The sequence below is a fragment of the Scyliorhinus canicula genome, chromosome 6 (genome assembly GCF_902713615.1).
Source record: "Scyliorhinus canicula chromosome 6, sScyCan1.1, whole genome shotgun sequence".
In the NCBI taxonomy this organism is placed as follows: domain Eukaryota; kingdom Metazoa; phylum Chordata; class Chondrichthyes; order Carcharhiniformes; family Scyliorhinidae; genus Scyliorhinus; species Scyliorhinus canicula.
Window position 1 is genome coordinate 94,752,728 of NC_052151.1, and position 20,563 is coordinate 94,773,290.

Genomic DNA, 20,563 nt, shown 5'->3' on the forward strand with positions numbered 1-20,563 from the left:
GAAAAAATAAAAGTCAATTCAACATTTGAAAGCGTGGTACGACAGCAACAGCATACCTTGCATTCACGGTCCTTGGATTCCTGCATATTTCTAAAAGCAATTCTGTGAGCATCCTCCAAAGATGCCAGTCTGCGTTTATGCTCGTCTTCCATCCCCTCTATTTGTTGTGTGAGCCGCTGTCTCTCACGGTTGAACTGGCACTGTAGTTTTTGCAAGGAATCTTGCGACTGGGATAGCTGCATTTCGAGGCTTTGTTTCAATAAGGAGATCTACAGCAGACACAATTTAATATTGAAACAGGAATTAAAGATAGCAATATTTGTAAATCAAATATAAAGACAGTAACTAAACTATGCTGGATTCAGGTAGGTTAAATACATTCATACATTTAACCTGAAGACATGGAGTGGAGATTCTCCTTGCAGATAAAAAGCAATGAAAATGGCTCATGGATTTTAGAACAATAACATTCATTGCACTACATAGGAGGCTGTGTATGCAAGCATTCTCTGCAGCTCGGCAATTTGAGAAAAGTAATTCTTGAAGCTGAATTGTTCACACATCTAATTTTTTAGGTTAAGAACTGTAAAAAAACAATTGTGCAAAAGTGGAGTGCAGTTTTGAGAATAAAGGCTTAATTTTCCAACTTTACACTTGGCATTTCCTAGCCAGAGGGTTGGATTTTCCCACTGAAGGCAGTTCTGAGTAGCGAGTCGTGAATTGTATCTTTCATAGGGTAGGATCCAAGAGACAGATCTGACACCAATCAATGATTGCGGGGAAGGGGAGTAAATGGAGGTGGAACACCAGGGAGATTGGCCAAATTGTGGCCTGAATCAGCAACCATTACATTGACTGCCATCTGTGCAAGGTTTAAAAAAATAAAAGACGGGGGGGGAGGATGTGAAAAAAATCCCACAGTGAGGGCATTTAACTGTATGTTTCCCAGCACTCGCAGCGCTGAGAAACACCCCGCTTTCGAACACCCATCCGGCCATATACGGGGTCTCAGTGGGGAATGCATACCCAAGGCCACACAGCCCTATTTTCTGCACTGAGGAGCTCCGCTTGCCGGAACTCCTCAGTGCAGCAAGAGATCGGCCCGATCCCAATGTGCGTAAAATGCCAGCTTGGCACTTTGGCAGTACCAACCTGGTACCCTGGTAGTGCCCCTGCCAGTTAGCAGTGTGATGCTGGCACCCAAATGGCATTGCCAGGGTGCCCATGTGGCACCAGAAGAGCCAGGATACCACCCTGCCCAAAGGGCATGCACCTGGGGGCTTCCGATCTCCTGGGAGACCCCCACGAGTGCCGTTCCATCTGGTTCCCATTTGTGGAGACCAGGACTGAACAGCGCTCGCCCGAGGTGAAGGAGATAGATCCCAACTCCTTGGGTATGATGGGAAACTGCATATTAAAGCGAGACCAGCTATCTCGCTCTAATATGAAGATTTGCCAAAAGGTGATGTGGGAGTCACATCGCAATAGATTGCATCAGATCTCGCGAGATGTTGCGAGCCAGGTAGATCTCAGGAGCGGGGTCTCCTGGCACATATTGGCCACACTGAGCTGTGCCACGCTGCTTTTGGGGTGCAGTGTGGCTATTGTACCGCGCCTGGGATCTTCATCTTCAAAGTGGCCAGAACAAATTGATAGTGGGGAGCAGGGAGAGGACAGCAAAAGGTTGGTTATTAACATTTATTACTTCACAGTAATAAAAAAAAACTTTGATATAATGACATTAAATAAACCAGTTTCAGTGCTGTTGCCTCTCTTGCTGCCAGGCTGCAGCTGGTCAGATTCAGAGATCTCCTAACAGTCATCCACTCCCACGAAAATCAGAAGAGGTCAGAAAGCGAGCTCATTTGGGCTCTTCTATGACCTCAAGCTGCCTAATTAATGAGGAGGTTGAATTTACACTCCTGCCTGCTCCTTATTCTTCCCCCTTCCTGTCCTCAGGAAAATTGTCAGAAATGTCAGAAGGGAGATGGCAGACTGACATGCAGATCGCTGCGTCATTTTCTTTTGCTGACATACCTCATTTCATCTTTATTCGGATAGGAAAATCCAGCCCAAAGTGTTACATATTGTTTTGCCCATAGACAGTTATCCTCAATGTGCAATAATATTTCATGCTCCTGACCAGGAAGATTCCATGAAAGAAGTGAAAAATAGGAAAATTGTTCTATGCGGTTGACGTGGTGTGACATAGTTAGAGCATCAATAAATAGCATTAAAGATGTCGTTTTGGATTTCTTTGCTGCAATCGTTAAAAATTCTGGATTTCCCTCATACTAATTTTTTCCTTATTTTTTTCCTTGTCTTGATTCAGAAAGAATGAACTTGCATATAACAGTGTTTTCACATACTCTGTGTCCACAGGCATCGGATAGAAAATCTGAAAAGCACTCCACCACATCACCATTGCAAGCTAATTGTCTTGGCGAAACAGAAACAAGGTACCTTACTAAATGTCATTCATGATTACAATCCTATTACACTGAATGTCTGTAGATCACTGACAAATAAAAAACATGCATATATTATAAACTACCTGTAAACGTTAAATTCAAATTATGTCAAGCATAAGTGATAGTTTGCTTTCTATAAAATTACTTCCTTCTCATGCACACATACAATGTCTACCAGCACAATATTTCATGCATAGAGAGTTGGTGGACATAATAAAATACAATTGGGTTAACTTTTGGAGTTGAATATGGAGGAAAGCTGATAAGCCACATTGATGCATAATAGAATATTGAACCTCCTCATACTATATTCATTTTTCATTATGAAATTTCAACTTCACACTGCTTTAGAACTTAGGCAATAAAATCATCTCATTACATTAGTGTTCTTTCTTGGTCCTAAATAAACTCTACCCAATGGGCCACCATTCTTACTAATGGGACAGAAAATTTTTAAACCACAATTCTTAACTCCACTTGAACCAGAGTTTCCACCGAAACTACATCAGCCTCAACCACATTCAATGGGTTGGATTCTCCAATAATGGGGCTAATCCGCACGCCAGCGTAAAAAACTTTCCTTAACAAAGTCCTGAACGATTCTACCTGCAGGGGCCTGGCAGGGCCCCGGAGTGCTCCTCGCAGCACTGGCTGTGGATACTGGGCCACACTTCCGATTGGGAGTCTGCGTATGCGCACGGCGGCGGACTGCAGCAGCGGCCCCGTGGGACATGGCCAACTCGGACCGCGGAGCTGCATTAAAAATGTAGGCCCCCCCGAAAATTGCGTAACGCCCGATCGCTCCCCTGGCCGTCCATGAGCCCCCCGCCCCCGGTGATCGATCCCCACACCCCCCATCAGTGCGTCCGCGGACTGAGTCTGCAGCCGCCACCCAAGGTTCCTGATGGCAGATAGGAGAATCGCAGGGGGGGGGGGGCCTGTGTCAATGGCTCCCTACCCGTGCCGCGTAGTTCACGCGTGCGAGACTCCCGAGCGATTCTCCGGTCCCGGAGCCAGTGGAGCGGCGCCAGTCCCGATTTCGGAGCGGAGAATCCAGCCCAGGATCTATTTAATTACAACCTAATTCTATATATTAAGAAAACTGACATCTCTATATTAAAAAATGTGATTATCGGGACTTTGTAAAGTCACATAAGAATGGAAAAACGGACAATGTGCAGCACTAATCGTTTTACTGGGACAGAACATGAAATCCTTTTGAAGAAGTGGGAAGCAGAAACAGTTGTACACAAGACGTCTGTTCCCAACGAGTGTTAATGTAGAATTTTTTTGGTCATAAAACACAATAAGGGAAGACTAATAAATATTCCCTTTTGCAACACCTGGGATTATATGACCATTCAAATGAAATATATGTACCTTTTAAAAAATAATGTTATTTCTTCATATGCTGGGCATTGTCTTTAAGAATAAATTTCACAATTTTGGATCTTTTTACCTCTTGGTTAAATCTTGTCTGTAAGTTAATGCAGTTCATGTTATGATAAATGAGAGCAATTAAAAAAAATGCAAACATGCAACAATCACACACAGATATACATATATATCATATACATATATGTGTATATACACTACAGGCAAGATGGGTTCTGCATTATTTTAAGACTGCTTTTTAAATTTATCTTATAAAACGAACGGACTATTTTTCCAAGATAGAGTAGTTCAAAGAAATTATGCTTTAAAATGCACAGATCGAGTAATGCAAGCATGCCACGCCTACATGTTAGGTATCAGGCAGGATGAAAATTGCATCTCACTTACATTACTGATAGATTTTTGTAAAGCTTCACCTAGAAAGTGGCGCTATAAAAAAAGATCACAGGAATATAAAAAACTTTCAGAATCGAATTGTGAAAATAAGAAACAAAATTTGGAGTAAAAACGGAAAGAAGATACAATTGTTTATTATAAACAGTGTGATAATATTGTCACACAGTTAAAAAGATATGGTTAAGATGAGGTATTCAATATTTGCATAGTCAGACTGAATTCTATAAGAATTGTATCAACAACTGCTTCTGATTGTCAAAGTGTTTTATTCATACAAGAGTTAAGCAATGTAGAAGTCAAAAGCCACATAAAAAGTTATTTTTTGAATATGAAAAAGGAACTGAAAAATATAAAAGACTTCTATTATATTAGGTTTTCTTGATGTCCTTGGATGCGGTCAAATCAGTTAAAGCATGCATTGTAAAAATATTCAGAAGTGTTTGTTAACAACAATACTGAAGCAATGCAGCAAAAAATTTCTGCTCCCTTCCGTCAACATTTATTTTGCTTTGAAAAGTCTTTGGGGAAGTACAGTGATCAAAGCAAAGGGCATATTTTATCCCCCCCATGTGTAGTTAGCATTAAGTGCTCCTAGACGATAACATGCAGATTAAAGTTCCTTCTGAATTATATGATCAATGAATCATAATGCATTCTCAAAAATGTGCCATTTTCAAAGTAATGCTGCCATTTTTCACACTAGCTAACATATGGCCTCTGAGGGGGGCTACCCAGTTAATTCTAGGCAGTTTTAGTCATGGCTAAATTGCAAAACTGCTCAGATTCACTTTACTTCATACCGTTCATACAAAGCTCATTACAGAAGTCTGAATTTAAAATATTTTCACAAGAGATTAAATTATGTTGTTGTTTGAGGGTTTTTCCTGATCATCTTTGATGCCTGGTTCTGAACTACCCCATATCAGCTGCTGCCTTTGATATAATTGAGTGAGACTGTGTAGTTGCTGGAGTTGGCTAAAGTGGAAGCCTTAGGCATTTAAACCTCCATCAATACAGCCACAAACAAAGCCTTCTAAATTTTCCAAAACAAATTGTATAGACAAGTTCCAATATGCATAAGGAGCAAGAGAAAGAAAAATGTAAAACAAAACCTTTCAAAAAGAATTACAAACCAATTTATCATCGCATAATCTGCTTGTATTCCAATATCTCTATCCTCTATATTTAGCATTTGCTGCTGAAAAATGTTCATCCTCATAATTCCCCTGGAAACTGAAATCTCTTTACTAGCCATTGCAGCAGCTTTTTGTCTAACTTAGCTAAACCTTTCATAATCTCGCACATCTCCATTAAATCTCATCTCAATCACTTTTGTTCCAAGATCAACCCCAACTTCTCTAACTTAAACTTGTAGCTAAAATCCGTAATCCCTGGATCAATTCAAGTAAATCTACCCTACAATTTCTCATGGATCCTGACATCCTTTGGAGTGATGCCCATTGGTCAGAGAGCCAACAAGACACACTCGTCGGTTACTTGGGCAGGCTAGACCGAATCAAGTGCCCTTCACTCACTTAAGAGGACACCTTTGAGATGACTTCCGGTTGCGGCTATGTGGAGCTAAGCCGCACGTTCGGCAGCTCCTGCTTTAAAAGGACTTGTGGGCTCTTTTAAGGGCCCCAAATGGTGCTGATTCGACGATTCCTGGTGGATAAAGGGGTCTGGAGCAAAACCCCCCGGGATCTATGGTGCGGACCCGGAGTGGGGCGAGGAAAAAAACGGCAGCAGCTCCCCTGGAAAAGCGGGGGAAGGTGGACAAAATGGCGGCCGGTGGAGCCCTTGCGGGATGGAGGCAGTGGGCTGAGGAGCAGCAGGCGGCCCTTCTGCGCTATTTCACGGAGCTGAAAGGGGAGTTGTTGGAATCCCTGAAGGTGACGACGAGTAAGCTGCTGGAGGCCCAGACAACCCAGGGTGCAGCGATACTTGAGTTACAGCAGCAGGCCTCTGAGCGCGAGGAGGAGGTTTCGGCCCTCATGGGGAAGATGGAGATACACGAGGCACTTCATAAAAAGTGGCAAGATCGGTTTGAGGAGATGGAGCTTTGGTCACGGAGGAAGAACCTGCGGATCCTGGGCCTCGAGGAGGGGCTGGAGGGGTCTGACCTGCCGGCCTATGTGGCCGTGATGTTGAACTCGCTGGTGGGGGCAGGATCCTTCCATCTGCCCCTGGAGCTGGAGGGGGCCCATAGAGTGCTGGCCAGGCGGCCTAAGGCGAATGAACCCCCGCGGGCGGTGCTGGTGCAGTTCCATCGGTTCAGTGACCGGGAGTGTGTTCTCCGATGGGCCAAGAAGGTGAGGAGTAGCAAGTGGGAGAATTCGGTAGTGCGTATCTACCAGGACTGGAGTGCGGAGGTGGCCAAGCGGAGAGCCGGGTTTAACCGGACGAAGGCGGTGCTCCATGGAAAGCAGGTGAAGTTCGGCATGTTGCCGCCTGCGCGCCTGTGGGTCACCTACAAGGACCGGCATCACTACTTTGAGTCCCCGGAGGAAGCGTGGGCCTTTGTGCAGGCTGAAAAGCTGGACTCGAACTAGAGATTGAGGGCTGTGGGAGTTTTTCTATTCTATTCATGTATCATTGTTTATGCTGTAGCGGGTTATTCTGTTTGTTTGTGTTTTTTCTCTCGCTTTCGGACGATGTGGGTTATGGTTTTGTGTTCTAAGGGGGGTACTGGGGTTTGTGGTTGATCTGTGTCTTTGTTTGTATGGAGTTGGTGGTTGGGTTGGGACTGCCGTTTGGGAGCTGCGTTGGTGGGGTGGGGCAGTGTGAAAGCGCGGGCTTTTCTCTGGCTTCCCACGCTGCGGGACGAGGGGGTGGAGCTGGTGGCGAGGGGCGTGGTTATTAGACCGGGTTTCCCGCGGCGAAGCGGTGCCCAGGAGCTGATGCAGGGGAGAAGGGGGGACCTCATATCGGGAGGGGTCGGAGTTAGAGCGGGAGCTGCCGGGGTCAGCAGAAGTCAGCTGGCTCACGGGAGTGCAGTGGAGGGAGAGTCGCAGCTAGGTGGGGTCCTAGCCGGGGGGGGGGGGGGGGGGGGGGGTACCGGGTTGCTGCTGGATTGGCCAGGGAGGAGTTCGGGGGGGTCGGGGTGAGGTTCTATCGCCGTGGGAAACGGGCCGAATGGGTGATGGCCAGGGGCGAGCAGTCGATGGGTTATAGCTAGTCGCCGGGGGAGGGGGGCGGGGTGCCCCCTGATCCGGCTGATTACCTGGAATGTGAGGGGGTTGAATGGGCCGGTTAAGCGGGCCCGGGTGTTTTCGCATCTGAAGGGGCTGAAGGCGGACGTGGCCATGCTCCAGGAGACCCACCTGAAGGTGGCGGACCAGGTCCGTCTGAGGAAGGGGTGGGTGGGGCATGTTTTCCACTCAGGGCTCGACTCGAAGAACCGGGGGGTAGCGATCCTGGTGGGGAAGAGGGTGGCGTTTGAGGCGTCTGAGGTTGTGGCTGATAGTGGCGGCAGATATGTGGTGGTGAGCGGTAAGCTGCAGGGGGAGAGGGTGGTGTTAGTTAATGTGTACGCCCCAAATTGGGATGATGCTGGTTTCATGAGGCGTATGTTGGGGCGCATTCCTGGCCTGGAGGTGGGGGGCTTGAACATGGGGGGGACTTCAATACGGTGCTGGATCCCCTACTGGATCGTTCTAGTTCAAGGACAGGCAGGAGGCCAGCGGCGGCCAAGGTATTGAGGGGGTTTATGGACCAGATGGGAGGAGTGGTTTCCTGGAGGTTCGAGAGGCCGAGGGCTCAGGAGTACTCCTTTTTCTCCCATGCGCACAGGGATTATTCCCGCATTGATTTCTTTGTTCTGAGCAGGGGACTGGTCCCGAGGGTGGAGGAGGCCGAATATTCGGCTATCGCGATTTCGGACCATGCTCCGCATTGGGTGGATCTGGAGATGGGGTGGCGCGGGACCAGCGCCCGCTTTGGCGTCTGGACGTGGGGTTGTTGGCTGATGAGGAGGTGTGTAGGAGGGTTCGGGGATGTATCGAGAGGTACCTCGAGGTCAATGATACTGGGGAGGTCCAGGTGGGGATGGTGTGGGAGGCTCTGAAGGCAGTGATTAGGGGGGAGCTGATCTCCATCCGAGCCCATAGGGAGAGGGAGAGACTGGTGGAGGAGCTGTTGAGTGTGGATAGGAGGTACGCCGAGGCCCCGGAGGAGGGATTGCTAGGGGAACGGCGTAGCTTGCAGGCCAAGTTTGATTTATTGACCACCAGAAAGGCGGAGACACAGTGGAGGAAGGCACAGGGAACGGTCTATGAGTATGGAGAGAAGGCGAGCAGGACGCTGGCGCACCAGCTGCGTAAGCGGGACGCGGCTAGAGAGATTGGTGGAGTGAAGGATAGAGATGGGAATGTGGTGCGGCAGGGGGAAGAGGTCAATGAGGTCTTTAGGGACTTCTATAGGGAACTGTACCGGTCGGAGCCGCCGACGGTGGGAGAGGGAATTGAGAAGCTTTTGGACAGGCTCCGATTTCCAAGGGTGCAGGAGGAGCAGGTGGAGGGACTGGGGGCGTCGATCGAGTTGGAGGAGCTGGTCAGTGGGATTGGCCACATGCAGTCAGGGAAGGCGCCGGGACCGGATGGGTTCCCGGTTGAATTTTATAAGAAATATGCGGACCTGCTGGGCCCCCTGTTGGTCAGGACCTTTAACGAGGCATGGGAGGGGGTGTTCTGCTCACGATGATGTCTCGGGCACTAATCTCCCTGATCCTGAAGCGTGATAAGGACCCCTTGCAGTGCGGTTCATACAGGCCGATTTCACTGCTGAATGTGGACGCCAAGTTGCTGGCGAAGATCTTGGCCACTAGAATAGAGGACTGTGTGCCGGGGGTGATACATGAAGATCAGACGGGTTTTGTGAAGGGGAGGCAGCTGAACACTAACGTGCGAAGGCTGCTAAATGTGATAATGATGCCGGCAGCAGAAGGAGAGGCGGAGATTGTGGTGGCATTGGATGCGGAGAAGGCCTTTGATAGGGTTGAGTGGGGGTACTTGTGGGAGGTGTTAGAAAGGTTCGGGTTTGGGGTGGGGTTTATTAAATGGGTGAGATTGCTGTACGAGGCCCCGATGACGAGTGTAGCGACAAGTGGGAGGAGGTCCGAGTACTTCAGGCTCCATCATGGGACGAGGCAGGGGTGCCCCCTGTCCCCCTTACTTTTTGCGCTGGCAATAGAGCCTCTTGCCATGGTTCTCAGGGAGTCGAGGAGGTGGAGGGGTTTGGTGCGAGGTGGGGAGGAGCACCGAGTGTCGCTGTATGCGGACGACTTGCTGTTGTCTGTAGCAGACCCGGTGGGAAGAATGCCGGAGGTGATGGAGATTCTTGCTGAGTTCAGGAGTTTCTCGGGATATAAATTGAACCTGGGCAAGAGTGAGCTGTTTGTCGTACACCCGGGAGATCAGGAGGAGGGGATTGGAAGGCTCCCGCTAAAGAGGGCAGTGAGGAGTTTTAGGTACCTTGGGGTTCAGGTGGCTAGGAGCTGGGGGACTCTGCACAAGCTCAATTTTACTAGGTTGGTGGAGCAGATGGAGGAGGAATTTAAAAGGTGGGACATGCTGCCGTTGTCGTTGGCGGGTAGAGTATAGTCCGTTAAAATGACGGTGCTCCCGAGGTTTTTGTTTTGTTTCAGTGCCTCCCCATTTTCATTCCGAGGGCCTTTTTTAGGAGGGTGAACAGCAGCATTCTGGGATTTGTTTGGGCGCATGGGACTCCGAGGGTAAAGAGGATCTTTTTGGAGCGGGGCAGAGATAGAGGGGGGCTGGCGCTGCCCAACCTCTTTGGGTACTATTGGGCGGCTAATGTCTCGATGGTACGCAAGTGGGTAATGGAGGGGGAGGGGGCAGCATAGAAAAGGATGGAGATGGCGTCCTGCGGAGGCACGAGCCTGAAGGCACTGGTAACGGCTCCGTTGCCGCTCCCTCTAACGAGGTACACCACGAGCCCGCTGGTGGCGGCCACCCTCAAAATTTGGGGGCAGTGGAGGCAGCACAGGGGGCTCGGTGGAGGCACCGCTGTGGGGGAACCACCGGTTTGTCCCAGGGAACATGGATGGCGGGTTCCTGGGGTGGCACAGGGCGGGCATTAGGAAGTTGGGAGACCTGTTTATTGACGGGAGGTTCGCGAGCTTTGGTGAACTGGAGGAGAAGTTTGAGCTCCCCCCCGGGGAATATGTTCAGGTATCTTCAGGTCAAGGCGTTTGCTAGGCGACAGGTGGAGGGGTTTCCTTTGCTGCCCCCGCGGGGGGTAAGGGATAGGGTGCTTTCGGGGGTGTGGGTCGGGGATGGGAAGGTGTCTGACATCTATCAGGTAATGCAGGAGGTAGGGGAGGCATCGGTAGAGGAGCTGAAGGCTAAGTGGGAAGTGGAGCTGGGGAGCAGATTGAGGAGGGGATATGGGCGGATGCCCTGGAGAGGGTGAACTCCTCCTCTTCATGTGCGAGGCTTAGTCTCATCCAGTTCAAGGTGCTGCACCGGGCCCATATGTCCGGATCTAGGATGAGTAGATCTTTGGGGGCGAAGACAGGTGCGTCAGGTGTTCGGGGAGTCCAGCGAACCGTGCCCATATGTTCTGGGCATGCCCGGCACTGGAGGAGTTCTGGAAGGGGGTGGCGGGGACGGTGTCGAGGGTGGTGGGATCTAGGGTCAAGCCAGGGTGGGGACTCGCGATATTTGGGGTTGGGGTGGAGCCGGGAGTGCTGGAGGCGAAAGAGGCCGATGTCTTGGCCTTTGCGTCCCTAGTAGCCCGGCGGAGGATCTTGCTGCAGTGGAAAGATGCGAGACCTCCGAGTGTGGAGACCTGGATTAATGACATGGCGGGATTTATTAAATTGGAGAGGGTCAAGTTCGCCCTGAGGGGGTCGGTACAAGGGTTCTTTAGGAGGTGGCAGCCTTTCCTCGACTTTCTGGCTCAACGATAAGGTACTAGGTCAGCAGCAGCAGCAACCCGGGGTGGTGGGGGGAAAAGGGGGGGGGGTTTAGGGGGATAGTGTTTAAGTTAATTTGCTTATTGTTAATTTATTCTGTTGATTATTGGGGGTGGGGGGTGTGGGGGGGGGGGGGGGGTTTGTTATATGCGTTGTTACGGGTGCCAGGGGTGTTTATTATTATTATTGTTATTATTGTTTTGATGATATATATTTTTCAAAAAATTTCAATAAAAATTATTTTTAAAAAAAAGAGGACCCCTTTGAGCCTTCCCTGTGACTGAGACCCCGGCAGCAGATGTCTCACCCACCAAGAGCTGCCATCCTCTCTCCTCATACTGCTACCACAAGAGGAGGAGTGGGCCCCAGACCAAAGGGGAGCAAAGGTGGGAAGGGGAAACTGATGTGGTGGTTGGGGAGTGGGAGGGTCAGAGTATGCCAATGTCAGGTCCCTGGAACAAGCACAGGGTGCTTGACTACAAGGGAAATTCCATCATCTAGTAAACTAGTGGAAAATATAACAGGATTTGCTGAGCGGCCTTCCATGGACGTGGGAAAGCCCTGTGGCCTCAATTGAATCCCTGAGCCACTAGTGTGTAGCAACTGTCTTAGTGATAATGGATGTCAAATTGGTCGTTAATAGGCCTAATTCATAAATCGTGAGTGGTTTTACCACCACCAAGAGACTAACGCTGGTCCTCTCCCACAATTGACAGGCCTGGTTGCCATAGTTCCTGCCACAACAGGTTGGATTAAACCCTGCTGCTCAAGAGTGGTCACCAGAACTAACAACAATACTTTAGTTGTAGTCTAACGAGAACTTGCAAAGGTTCAGCATAACTTTTCTGTCAATATCTGTCTTTATGAAGCCCAAAATCCCACATGCTACATATCAGACATAAACAATTATTTTTATTTTACATTGGTTAATAAACTTCACCTGAAAAGAAAATCCATCCAATAAATCAGAACTGCTGAAACCAATATTGTCAGAGATTGATGTAAATATTCTCAAATTTATGTTATACATGCATTTCTGCTGTCTCTTCCTCCCACTAGCCCTAATGAGAAAAAAAAACTGGAGACTGAGCATTAGACACTGCAACACATCAGGGAGGTTAAGAGTTACCTGGACTCTGTTTCAGGAGATGATCACATCACTTAGGATAGAATCTTTTGGTTTAGAAAGTGGTCAGAGAAAGGAGGGTATGACTGTAGCTAAAGCAGGTAAGGGGACCCAGTGGACAAGAGTGGCAGCCTCGGCAATTGCCCAACAGGTTTGAAGTTCTTTCAGCTATTTGGAAGAGAGTGGGAGCTGCAAGGTGAGTTAATTGACCATGGGCACTGTGGTGCAGGAAGCATTCATGTTGAGGGAGCACAAAAAAAGGCAGCGGATAGTAGGGAACGTACAGTGAAGGGAATTCATAATGCTCTTTGCAGCAAAGAGCGAGAGTCCAGACGGCTGTGTTGCCAGCCCGTTGCCAGGGTTTGGGACATCAACTCCAGGCTGGAGAGGAACTTAGTGGGAGGGGGAGGATCCCATTGTTGTGGTCCATGTAGGTACCACTGACATGAGTAGATGGAAGAAATGGGTTATGTATAGGGAGTTGGAGCTAGGCACTAAACTAAACTACAGAACCTCCAAGGTTATAATCTCTGGATTATTTCCTGAGCCGTGTGCAAATTAGCATAGGGTACATAAAATTAGAGAGATTATTAATACATGGCTTAAAGACTGGTTAGGGAGAAGTGGGTTTTGGTTCGTGGGGCACTGGCATCAGTACTGGGGAAAGTGGGGACTGTACATAGAACATACAGTGCAGAAGGAGGCCATTCGGCCCATCAAGTCTGCACCAATCCACTTATGCCCTCACTTCCACCCTATGCCCGTAACCCAACAACCCCTCCTAACCTTTTTGGACACTAAGGGCAATTTAGCACGGCCAATCCACATAAGCTGCACATTTTTGGACTGTGGGAAGAAACCGGAGCACCTGGAGGAAACCCACGCAGACACGGGAAGAATGTGCAGACTCGGCACAGACAGTGACCCAGCGGGGAATCAATCCTGGGACCCTGATGCTGTGAAGCCAAAGTGCTATCCACTTGTGCTACCATGCTGCATTAGGGTTAGGGACGGCCTACATCTGAACCGTACTGGTACCAGTGTTCTTGCAAAGTGCATAACTAGATAAGGAGAGTGGGCATTAAAATAAATAGAGTGGGGGATGGTTTTGGAGAGGGGAGAAATAGGCTTATATAGCAAATGGATATGGCAACATCAATAATCTTCATTAGTGTCATAAGTAGGCTTACATTAACACGCCATTGAATTTACTGTGAAAATTCCCTAATCGCCACACTCCGGCACCTGTTTGGTTACATTAAGGGTCAATTCAGAATGTCCAATTCACCTAACAAGCAGGTCTTTCGGGACTTGTGGGAGGAAACCGGAGCACCTGGAGGAAACTCACCCAGACACGGAGAGAATGAGCAGACTCCGCACAAACAGTGACCCAAGCCAGGAATTTAACCTGGGACCCAGGTGCTGTGGAGCAATAGTGCTAACCACTGTGCTACCGTGCAATACAATTATTTAGGTAAAGATACTAAGAGCATGACTGGAAGGGACAGAGTGTACTTTAATCATGGGTGAATTAAATCTTTATGTAGATTGGGAAAATCAAACTGGCAGAGGTAGTCATCAAGAAGAATTCATAAAGTGTATTCAGGACAGCTTCCTAGAACAATATGTGGTGGATCCAAACGGGGATCAAGCAATTTTGGATCTGATAATGTGTAATGAGACAATTTTTGGAAATAATTTCAGAATAAAAGATTACTCAGGAAACAGTGACCAGAACATGGTAAATTGTAGCTTTCAATTTGAGAGTGAGAAATGTGGATCAGAAACACCTGTGCTAAACTTAAATAAGGGTCGTTAGAACAGGAATGAGGGCTGAGTTGGCTGGAGTGGACTCGGGAAGGAATTTAGCAGAAAAGATAATTGATTGAGGATACTTCACTCACAAAAAGGTATATCCCAATGAGGAAGAAAGATTCTAGGAAGGGGATAAATCAACCATGATTAACCAAGGGAGTTAATGATAGTATTAAACTGAAAGAAAAAAAACTTACAATGTGGCAAAGATTAATGGAAAGTCAGCGGTTTGGGAAAATTTTAAAAACCAACAAACGATTACCAAAAAAATAAAGGGCAGGTATGTAAACTAAGATGGTAAACAAGCAAGTGATGTACAAATGGACAGCAAGATCTTCTTTAAATATATAAAAAGGAAACGAGAGGTCAAAGTGAACATAGGCCCCTTAGAGAATGCGACTGAGGAAATAATAATGGGAGTTAAACAAATATTTTCTGTCTGTCTTCATGGTGGAAGACACCAATAGCTTTTCAAAATTACTAAATAATCAAGGGGCAAAAAGGGAACCAGTAGATATAATGTACTTGGATTTCCAAAAAAAAAAAAAGCATTTGATAAGATACTGCACTTGATGAGATAAGACCACATGGTGTTGAGTTAACCATATTAGCATGGGTAGAGTATTGGCTATCCGATAGACGGTAGAGTTGGGTCAAGAGAGGATTTTCAGGATGGCAAACTGCAACTAGTGGTGTGCCACAGGGATCAGTATTGCGGCAACAATTGTTTACAATATATATTAATGACTTGGACGATGTGTGTTGGGGGGGGGGGGGGTGTTTGAAATAAATAAGTAACCATCAGCAAAGAAAATTTATGAGGGAAACTAGTCAGGTTAAAGGCCAATAAATCCACTGGACCTGATGGATTGCATTCCAGGACATTAAAGTAAGTAGTTGCAGAGATAGCGGATGCACTGGTAGTAATCCTCTGAGAACCCTTACATTCTGGAAACGTCCCAGAGGATTGAAAAACTCCCAATGTGATACCCTTATTCACAAAGAGAGATAGACAACAAAAACAGCAGGTAACTATAGAGCAGTTAGCTTAATATCTGTCATTGGGAAATGGTCGATAAAGTCCATTTAGTCGGATGAGGGGGAATCTTTTTGAAACTTACAGGATACTGCAAGGCCTGGATAGAGTAGACGTGGAGAGGATGATTCCACTTGTAGGAAAAACTAGAAGCAGAGTACACAATCTCAGACTAAAGGGACAATCCTTTAAAACAGAGATGAGAAGAATTTCTTCAGCCAGAGGATGGTGAATCTTTGATGCAGAAGGCTGTGGAGTCCAAATCATTGAGTGTCTTTAAGACAGATAGATTGATTAATAAGGGGATCAGAGGTTATGGAGAGAAGGCAGGAGAATGGGGATGAGAAACATATCAGCCATGATTGAATGGCGGAGCAGACTCGATGGGCCGAGTGGCCTAATTCTGCTCCTATGTCTTATGGTCTTATCAAGGATGTAATAGAAAAGCATTTAGAAATACATAACATAATCAGAGTCAGCATGGCTTCATGAAGGGGTAATCATGCCTAACATTTATTAGAATTATCTGAAGTGTAACGGGGAGGGTAGATAAAGGCGAACAGTAGTTATACTGTACTTGGATTTCCAAAAAGCATTTCATAAGATACTGCACAAAAGGCTACTTAATAAGATGAGACCAAATGGTGTTGGGGGTAGTATATTAGCATTGATAGAGGATTGGCTAACTGATAAAAGACAGAGTTGGGCCAAGAGGGGATTTTCAGGATGGCAGCCTGTAACTAGTGGAGTGCCAGAGGGATCAGTACGGAGGCCACAATTATTTACAATATATATTTATAACTTGGATGAGGGAATTGAATATACTATTGTCCAGTTTGCAAATTACACAAAAATAGGTGGAAAGGCACAAAGGGTCCACAGAGGGATAAATACAGGCTAAATGAGTGGGCAAAAACTTGGCAGATGGAATATAATGCAGGAAAGTGTGAAGTGATGCGCTTTGGTAGAAAGATTAAAGGAGCCAAATATTATGTAAATGGGAAAAGACTGCAGAAAGCACAGTGAGATTTTGGGGTCCTCATGCATAAATCACAAAGAGCTGGCATGCAAGTTCAGCAAGCAATAGGGAAGACAAATGAAATGTTGGCCTTTTATTTCAAAGGGAATGGAATAAAAAACAGGGAAGTTTTGCTAAAAATATATAAGGCACTAGTGAGACCACACCTGGACTACTGTGAACAGTTTTTGGATTGGATTTGTTTATTGTCGAGGTACCGAGGTACAGTGAAAATAATTTTTCTGCGTGCAGCTCAAATTGATCATTTAGTACATGAAAAAAGGGTAACACAAGGTACACATTGTATTGACACAGACATCGGGTGAAACATACAAGAAGCATTAGTCCATAAAAGGGTTATTTAAGAGTCTGGTAACAGCAGGGAAGAAGCTGTTTTCATAGAATTTACAGTGCAGAAGGAGGTTATTTGGCACATCGAGTGTGCACCGATCCTTGGAAAGACCACTCCACTTAAGTCTACACATCCACCCTATCCCTGCTAAGAGTCTAGAAGCAGCGGGAAAAATCTCAAAGTAAGGGGTCACCCATTTAAGATAGAGATGAGGAAGAATTTCTTCTCTCAGAGGGAAGTGAATCCTTGGAATTTTTTAACTAAGAGGTCTGCAGATGATGCGTCGTTAAGTATGTTTAAGGCTGAGATAGACAGATTTTTAATCAGAAAGAGAATTAAGGATTATGGGGATAAAGTGGAAAAGTGGAGTTAAGGGTTATCAGATCAGTTATGATCTCATTCTATGGGCTGAATGGTCTACTTCTGCTCCTGCAGATTATGGCAGTGTCAGATCAGCTTTTTATTCAAACATACCTTAGTCTGGGTTTCTGAAGCCAGGGTGTGTGAAGTCAAAGGATTTGAGAACTCTGAAGGAAACATTTCAGCTTGGTTTCTGCTTTCATTCATGGGATATGGACATCGCTAGCAAGGATAGTATTTATTGCCTATTCTTAACTGTTCTTGGGAAGGTGCTGTTTAGCCACTTACTTGAACTGCTGTTGCCCATCTAATGTAGGGACAGCCACAGTGCTGTCAGGAAGGAAGTTCCAGGATTTTACCCAGCAACAATGAAGGAATGACAATACAGTTCAAAGTCACGATAGTTGGCAGCTTAGAGAACAATTTTCAGGTGGTGGTGTTCCCATGTGTCTGCTATCCTTGTTCTTCTAGGTGGTAGAGGTCACATGTTTGGAAGGTACTGTCAAAGGAGGCTTGCAATTTACTGCATTGCATCTCGTAGATGATACACTGTTAAGGTGGTGCTGATCAAGTGGATTGTTTTGTCCTGCATGATATTGAGCATCTTGAGTGTTGGAAGCTACACTCATCCAGACAAGTGCTGAGTAGTCCATCACCGGCACAGGGGGGAGGTGGGGGCCTCGATGGGGTCCCCGATCCGGGGGAACCACCGGTTTGTTCCGGGGGAGAATTGATGGCGGGTTCCTGAGTTGGCACAGGGCAGGTGTCAGGAGACTGGGGGACCTGTTCATAGACGGGAAGTTTGTGAGCCTGGGTGAGCTGGAAGGGAAGTTCAGGCTCCCCCCGGGGAACACCTTTAGGTACATGCAAGTAACGGCGTTTGTCAGGCGAAAGGTGGCGGGGTCCCCCCTGCTGCCGCCGCGTGGGGTCCAGGACAGGGTGCTCTCGGGGGTATGGGTTGGAGAGGGGAGGATCACGGAAGTGTACCAGGTGACGCAGGAGGTAGACGAGGCCTCGGTGGAGGAGCTGAAAGATAAATGGGAGGAGGAGCTGGGTGAGGAGATTGAGGAGGGGACGTGGGCGGATGCCCTAGAAAGGGTGAACTCCTCCTCGTCGTGTGCGAGGCTTAGCCGCATATAGTTTAAGGTACTGCATAGGGCTCATATGACCGGGATAAGGATGAGCCGGTTTTTTGGGACCGAGGACAGGTGTATTAGGTGCTCAGGGAGCCCAGCAAACCATGTCCACATGTTCTGGGCATGCCCAGCGCTGGGGGAGTTTTGGAAGGGTGTAGCAAGGCCGGTATCGAGGGTGGTAGGATCCAGGGTCAATCCAGGCTGGGGACTCGCAATATTTGGAGTTGCAGTGGAGCCGGGAGTGCAGGAGGCGAAAGAGGCCGGTGTTCTGGCCTTTGCGTCCCTAGTAGCCCGGCAGAGGATTCTTCTTCAGTGGAAGGATACGAGGCCCCCAAGCGTGGAGGCCTGGGTCAACGATATGGCGGGGTCTATTAAATTGGAGAGGATGAAATTTGCCCTAAGGGGGTCAGTGCAGGGGTTTTTCAGATGGCAACCATTCCTAGATCTCCTGGCAGAACGGTAAAAACAAAAGATCAGCAGCAGCAGCAACCGGGGGGGGGGGGGGGGGGGGGGGGGGGGGGGCGACGACGACAGGCGTTAATTTATTGTTTTTCTTTTGTATTTATGGCCCGGGGGGGGGGGGGGGGGGGGGGGGGGGGGTCTGTTTTTTTCTGTTCTTAGAATTTTCTCTTATCGTTTTCTTTTTTGTGAAAATGTGAAAATTTGAATAAAATTATTTAAAAAAAAAAGAGTAGTCCATCACACTCCTGACTTGTGCCTTTTCAGTGGTGGACAAGCTTTAGGGAGTAAAGAGATGAATTACTTGCTGCAGAATTTCCAGCTTCGAACCTGTCTTTGTAGCCATGGTATTGATTTGACTGGTCCAGTTAAATTTCTAGCAAATGGTAACCCTAGAATAATGGTGGGGACTTCAACATAGTAATGCTGCTGAAGGTTGAGGGGAGATGATTAGATCCTCTCTTGTTGGAGATGTTCATTGCCTAGCATTTGCAAGGCACAAATATTTTATTTATTTTAAAAAATAAATTTAGAGTATCCAATTCAATTTTTCCAATTAAGGGCAATTTAACATGGCCAATCCACCTACTTTGGATATCTCTGGATTGTGGGGGCGAAACCCACGCAAACATGGGGAGAATGTGCAAACTCCACCCGAACAGTGACCCAGGGCTGGGATCAAACCTGGGACCTCGGCGCCGTGAGGCAGCAGTACTAACCACTGCGCCACCATGCTGCCCCAGGCACAAATATTTTATGTTTCCCAGGTCTTGCTGCATACAGTAGTTGAGAAGTTGCAAATGGTACTGAACACTGCAATCAGCAAAGATCTCCACTTCTGCCCTGCTGATGAAGAGAAGGTCATTGACAAAGCAGCCTGAACTCGGCTAAACTGTTACAAATCACAGGAAGCTCAAGATGATAAATTAAAAATAAATTAATCATCACCGGAGCAAACAAATTTAATTACTTTTTACATTATTCTATACTTAAAATGATGAGAGGATGCTCTTCACAGAACGTATATTGAATTCATTATTGCATATTCTGTCGCTGATAGATGTATATCCGTACAGCAGTCCAAGATTACTCCCGTATTATTACCTTGAGGTTCAACAAAGTTGATTTGGCAGAAGGAAAAGAATAGATTCACACTATTTAACCCTTTAACATAAGACTAAATGCTATGAAGGTGCAGTAGGTGTTTGTCATCAAGAACGTTTTTGTGGAATAAGTTATCAAAAAAAAATCACTGAAGTTAATTTAAGCAGCAATAAAAATGTAATTGTTAGGCAGATGTGTTGGGCCAAAATGGCTTTACTGAGCTTAATATTTCTCAAACCTTCACATTCTACATATTGAAATATTTTATGCATACGACATTAGATAGTGAATCAAATCTTGAATTAAAACAGAATAACATTTAATAAAAATGCATTAATTCTGAAGTAACATATAATAAAGACAAGAACAAAAAAGACAGTGGCTTTTTCATCATCTACAGAATCACATTAGAACAGTGTATTAGGCAGCCATTCAGCCCATCATGTCAAGCATTATGACTTAGTACCATTCTCCTGCCTTTGCCCAATAACCCTGCACACTCTTTCTATTCATCTAATGCCCTCTTGCCTCAATTGAACATACCCTCAGCCACTTACAAGCAGAGAGCCTGAAAACAGGAGAGTCAGAGAATACTCTTCACTTTCCTTGAAGAGTGCAGCTCCAACAACACTCAAGAAGTTAATCAGAATAGAGCAATGTACGTTTTAAACACCCCATACACCAGCACACAGTCCTTGGAATGAAACTGTGGAACATCTGGAAAATGTGTTGTAGCAACACACCACAGCTCCTTCAATAGTACCACTGAAACTCAACCTCCAGGTGCCCTCCATGTCATATGCCATCCTGACTTGGAAATACATCACGGTTCTTTCATCATCACTGGGTCAAATTCCTGGACCTCCATACCTAACAGCACTGTTAGGTGCTGCACCAATTGAGCTGCAGTGACCCAGAAGGCCATTCATCACTGCTTTCACAGGGGCAATTAGAGATG

General features: G+C 46.7%; 1 protein-coding gene across 9 annotated transcripts in view; it reads right to left on the reverse strand.

The window, feature by feature from the left end:
* fam184ab (family with sequence similarity 184 member Ab) overlaps positions 1-20,563 on the reverse strand; it is a 286,418-nt gene that overhangs the window by 100,069 nt on the left and 165,786 nt on the right. For 6 of the 9 annotated variants that reach the window (XM_038799694.1, XM_038799687.1, XM_038799693.1 and 3 more), the window contains exons 10-11: positions 4,254-4,295; positions 57-269 (exon numbers count right to left, since the gene is read on the reverse strand). In XM_038799694.1, the coding sequence (XP_038655622.1) occupies positions 57-269; positions 4,254-4,295 (255 nt within the window). The remainder of the gene's footprint in view (positions 1-56; positions 270-4,253; positions 4,296-20,563) is intronic. The other 3 variants (XM_038799695.1, XM_038799689.1, XM_038799690.1) reach the window with 1 other exon arrangement.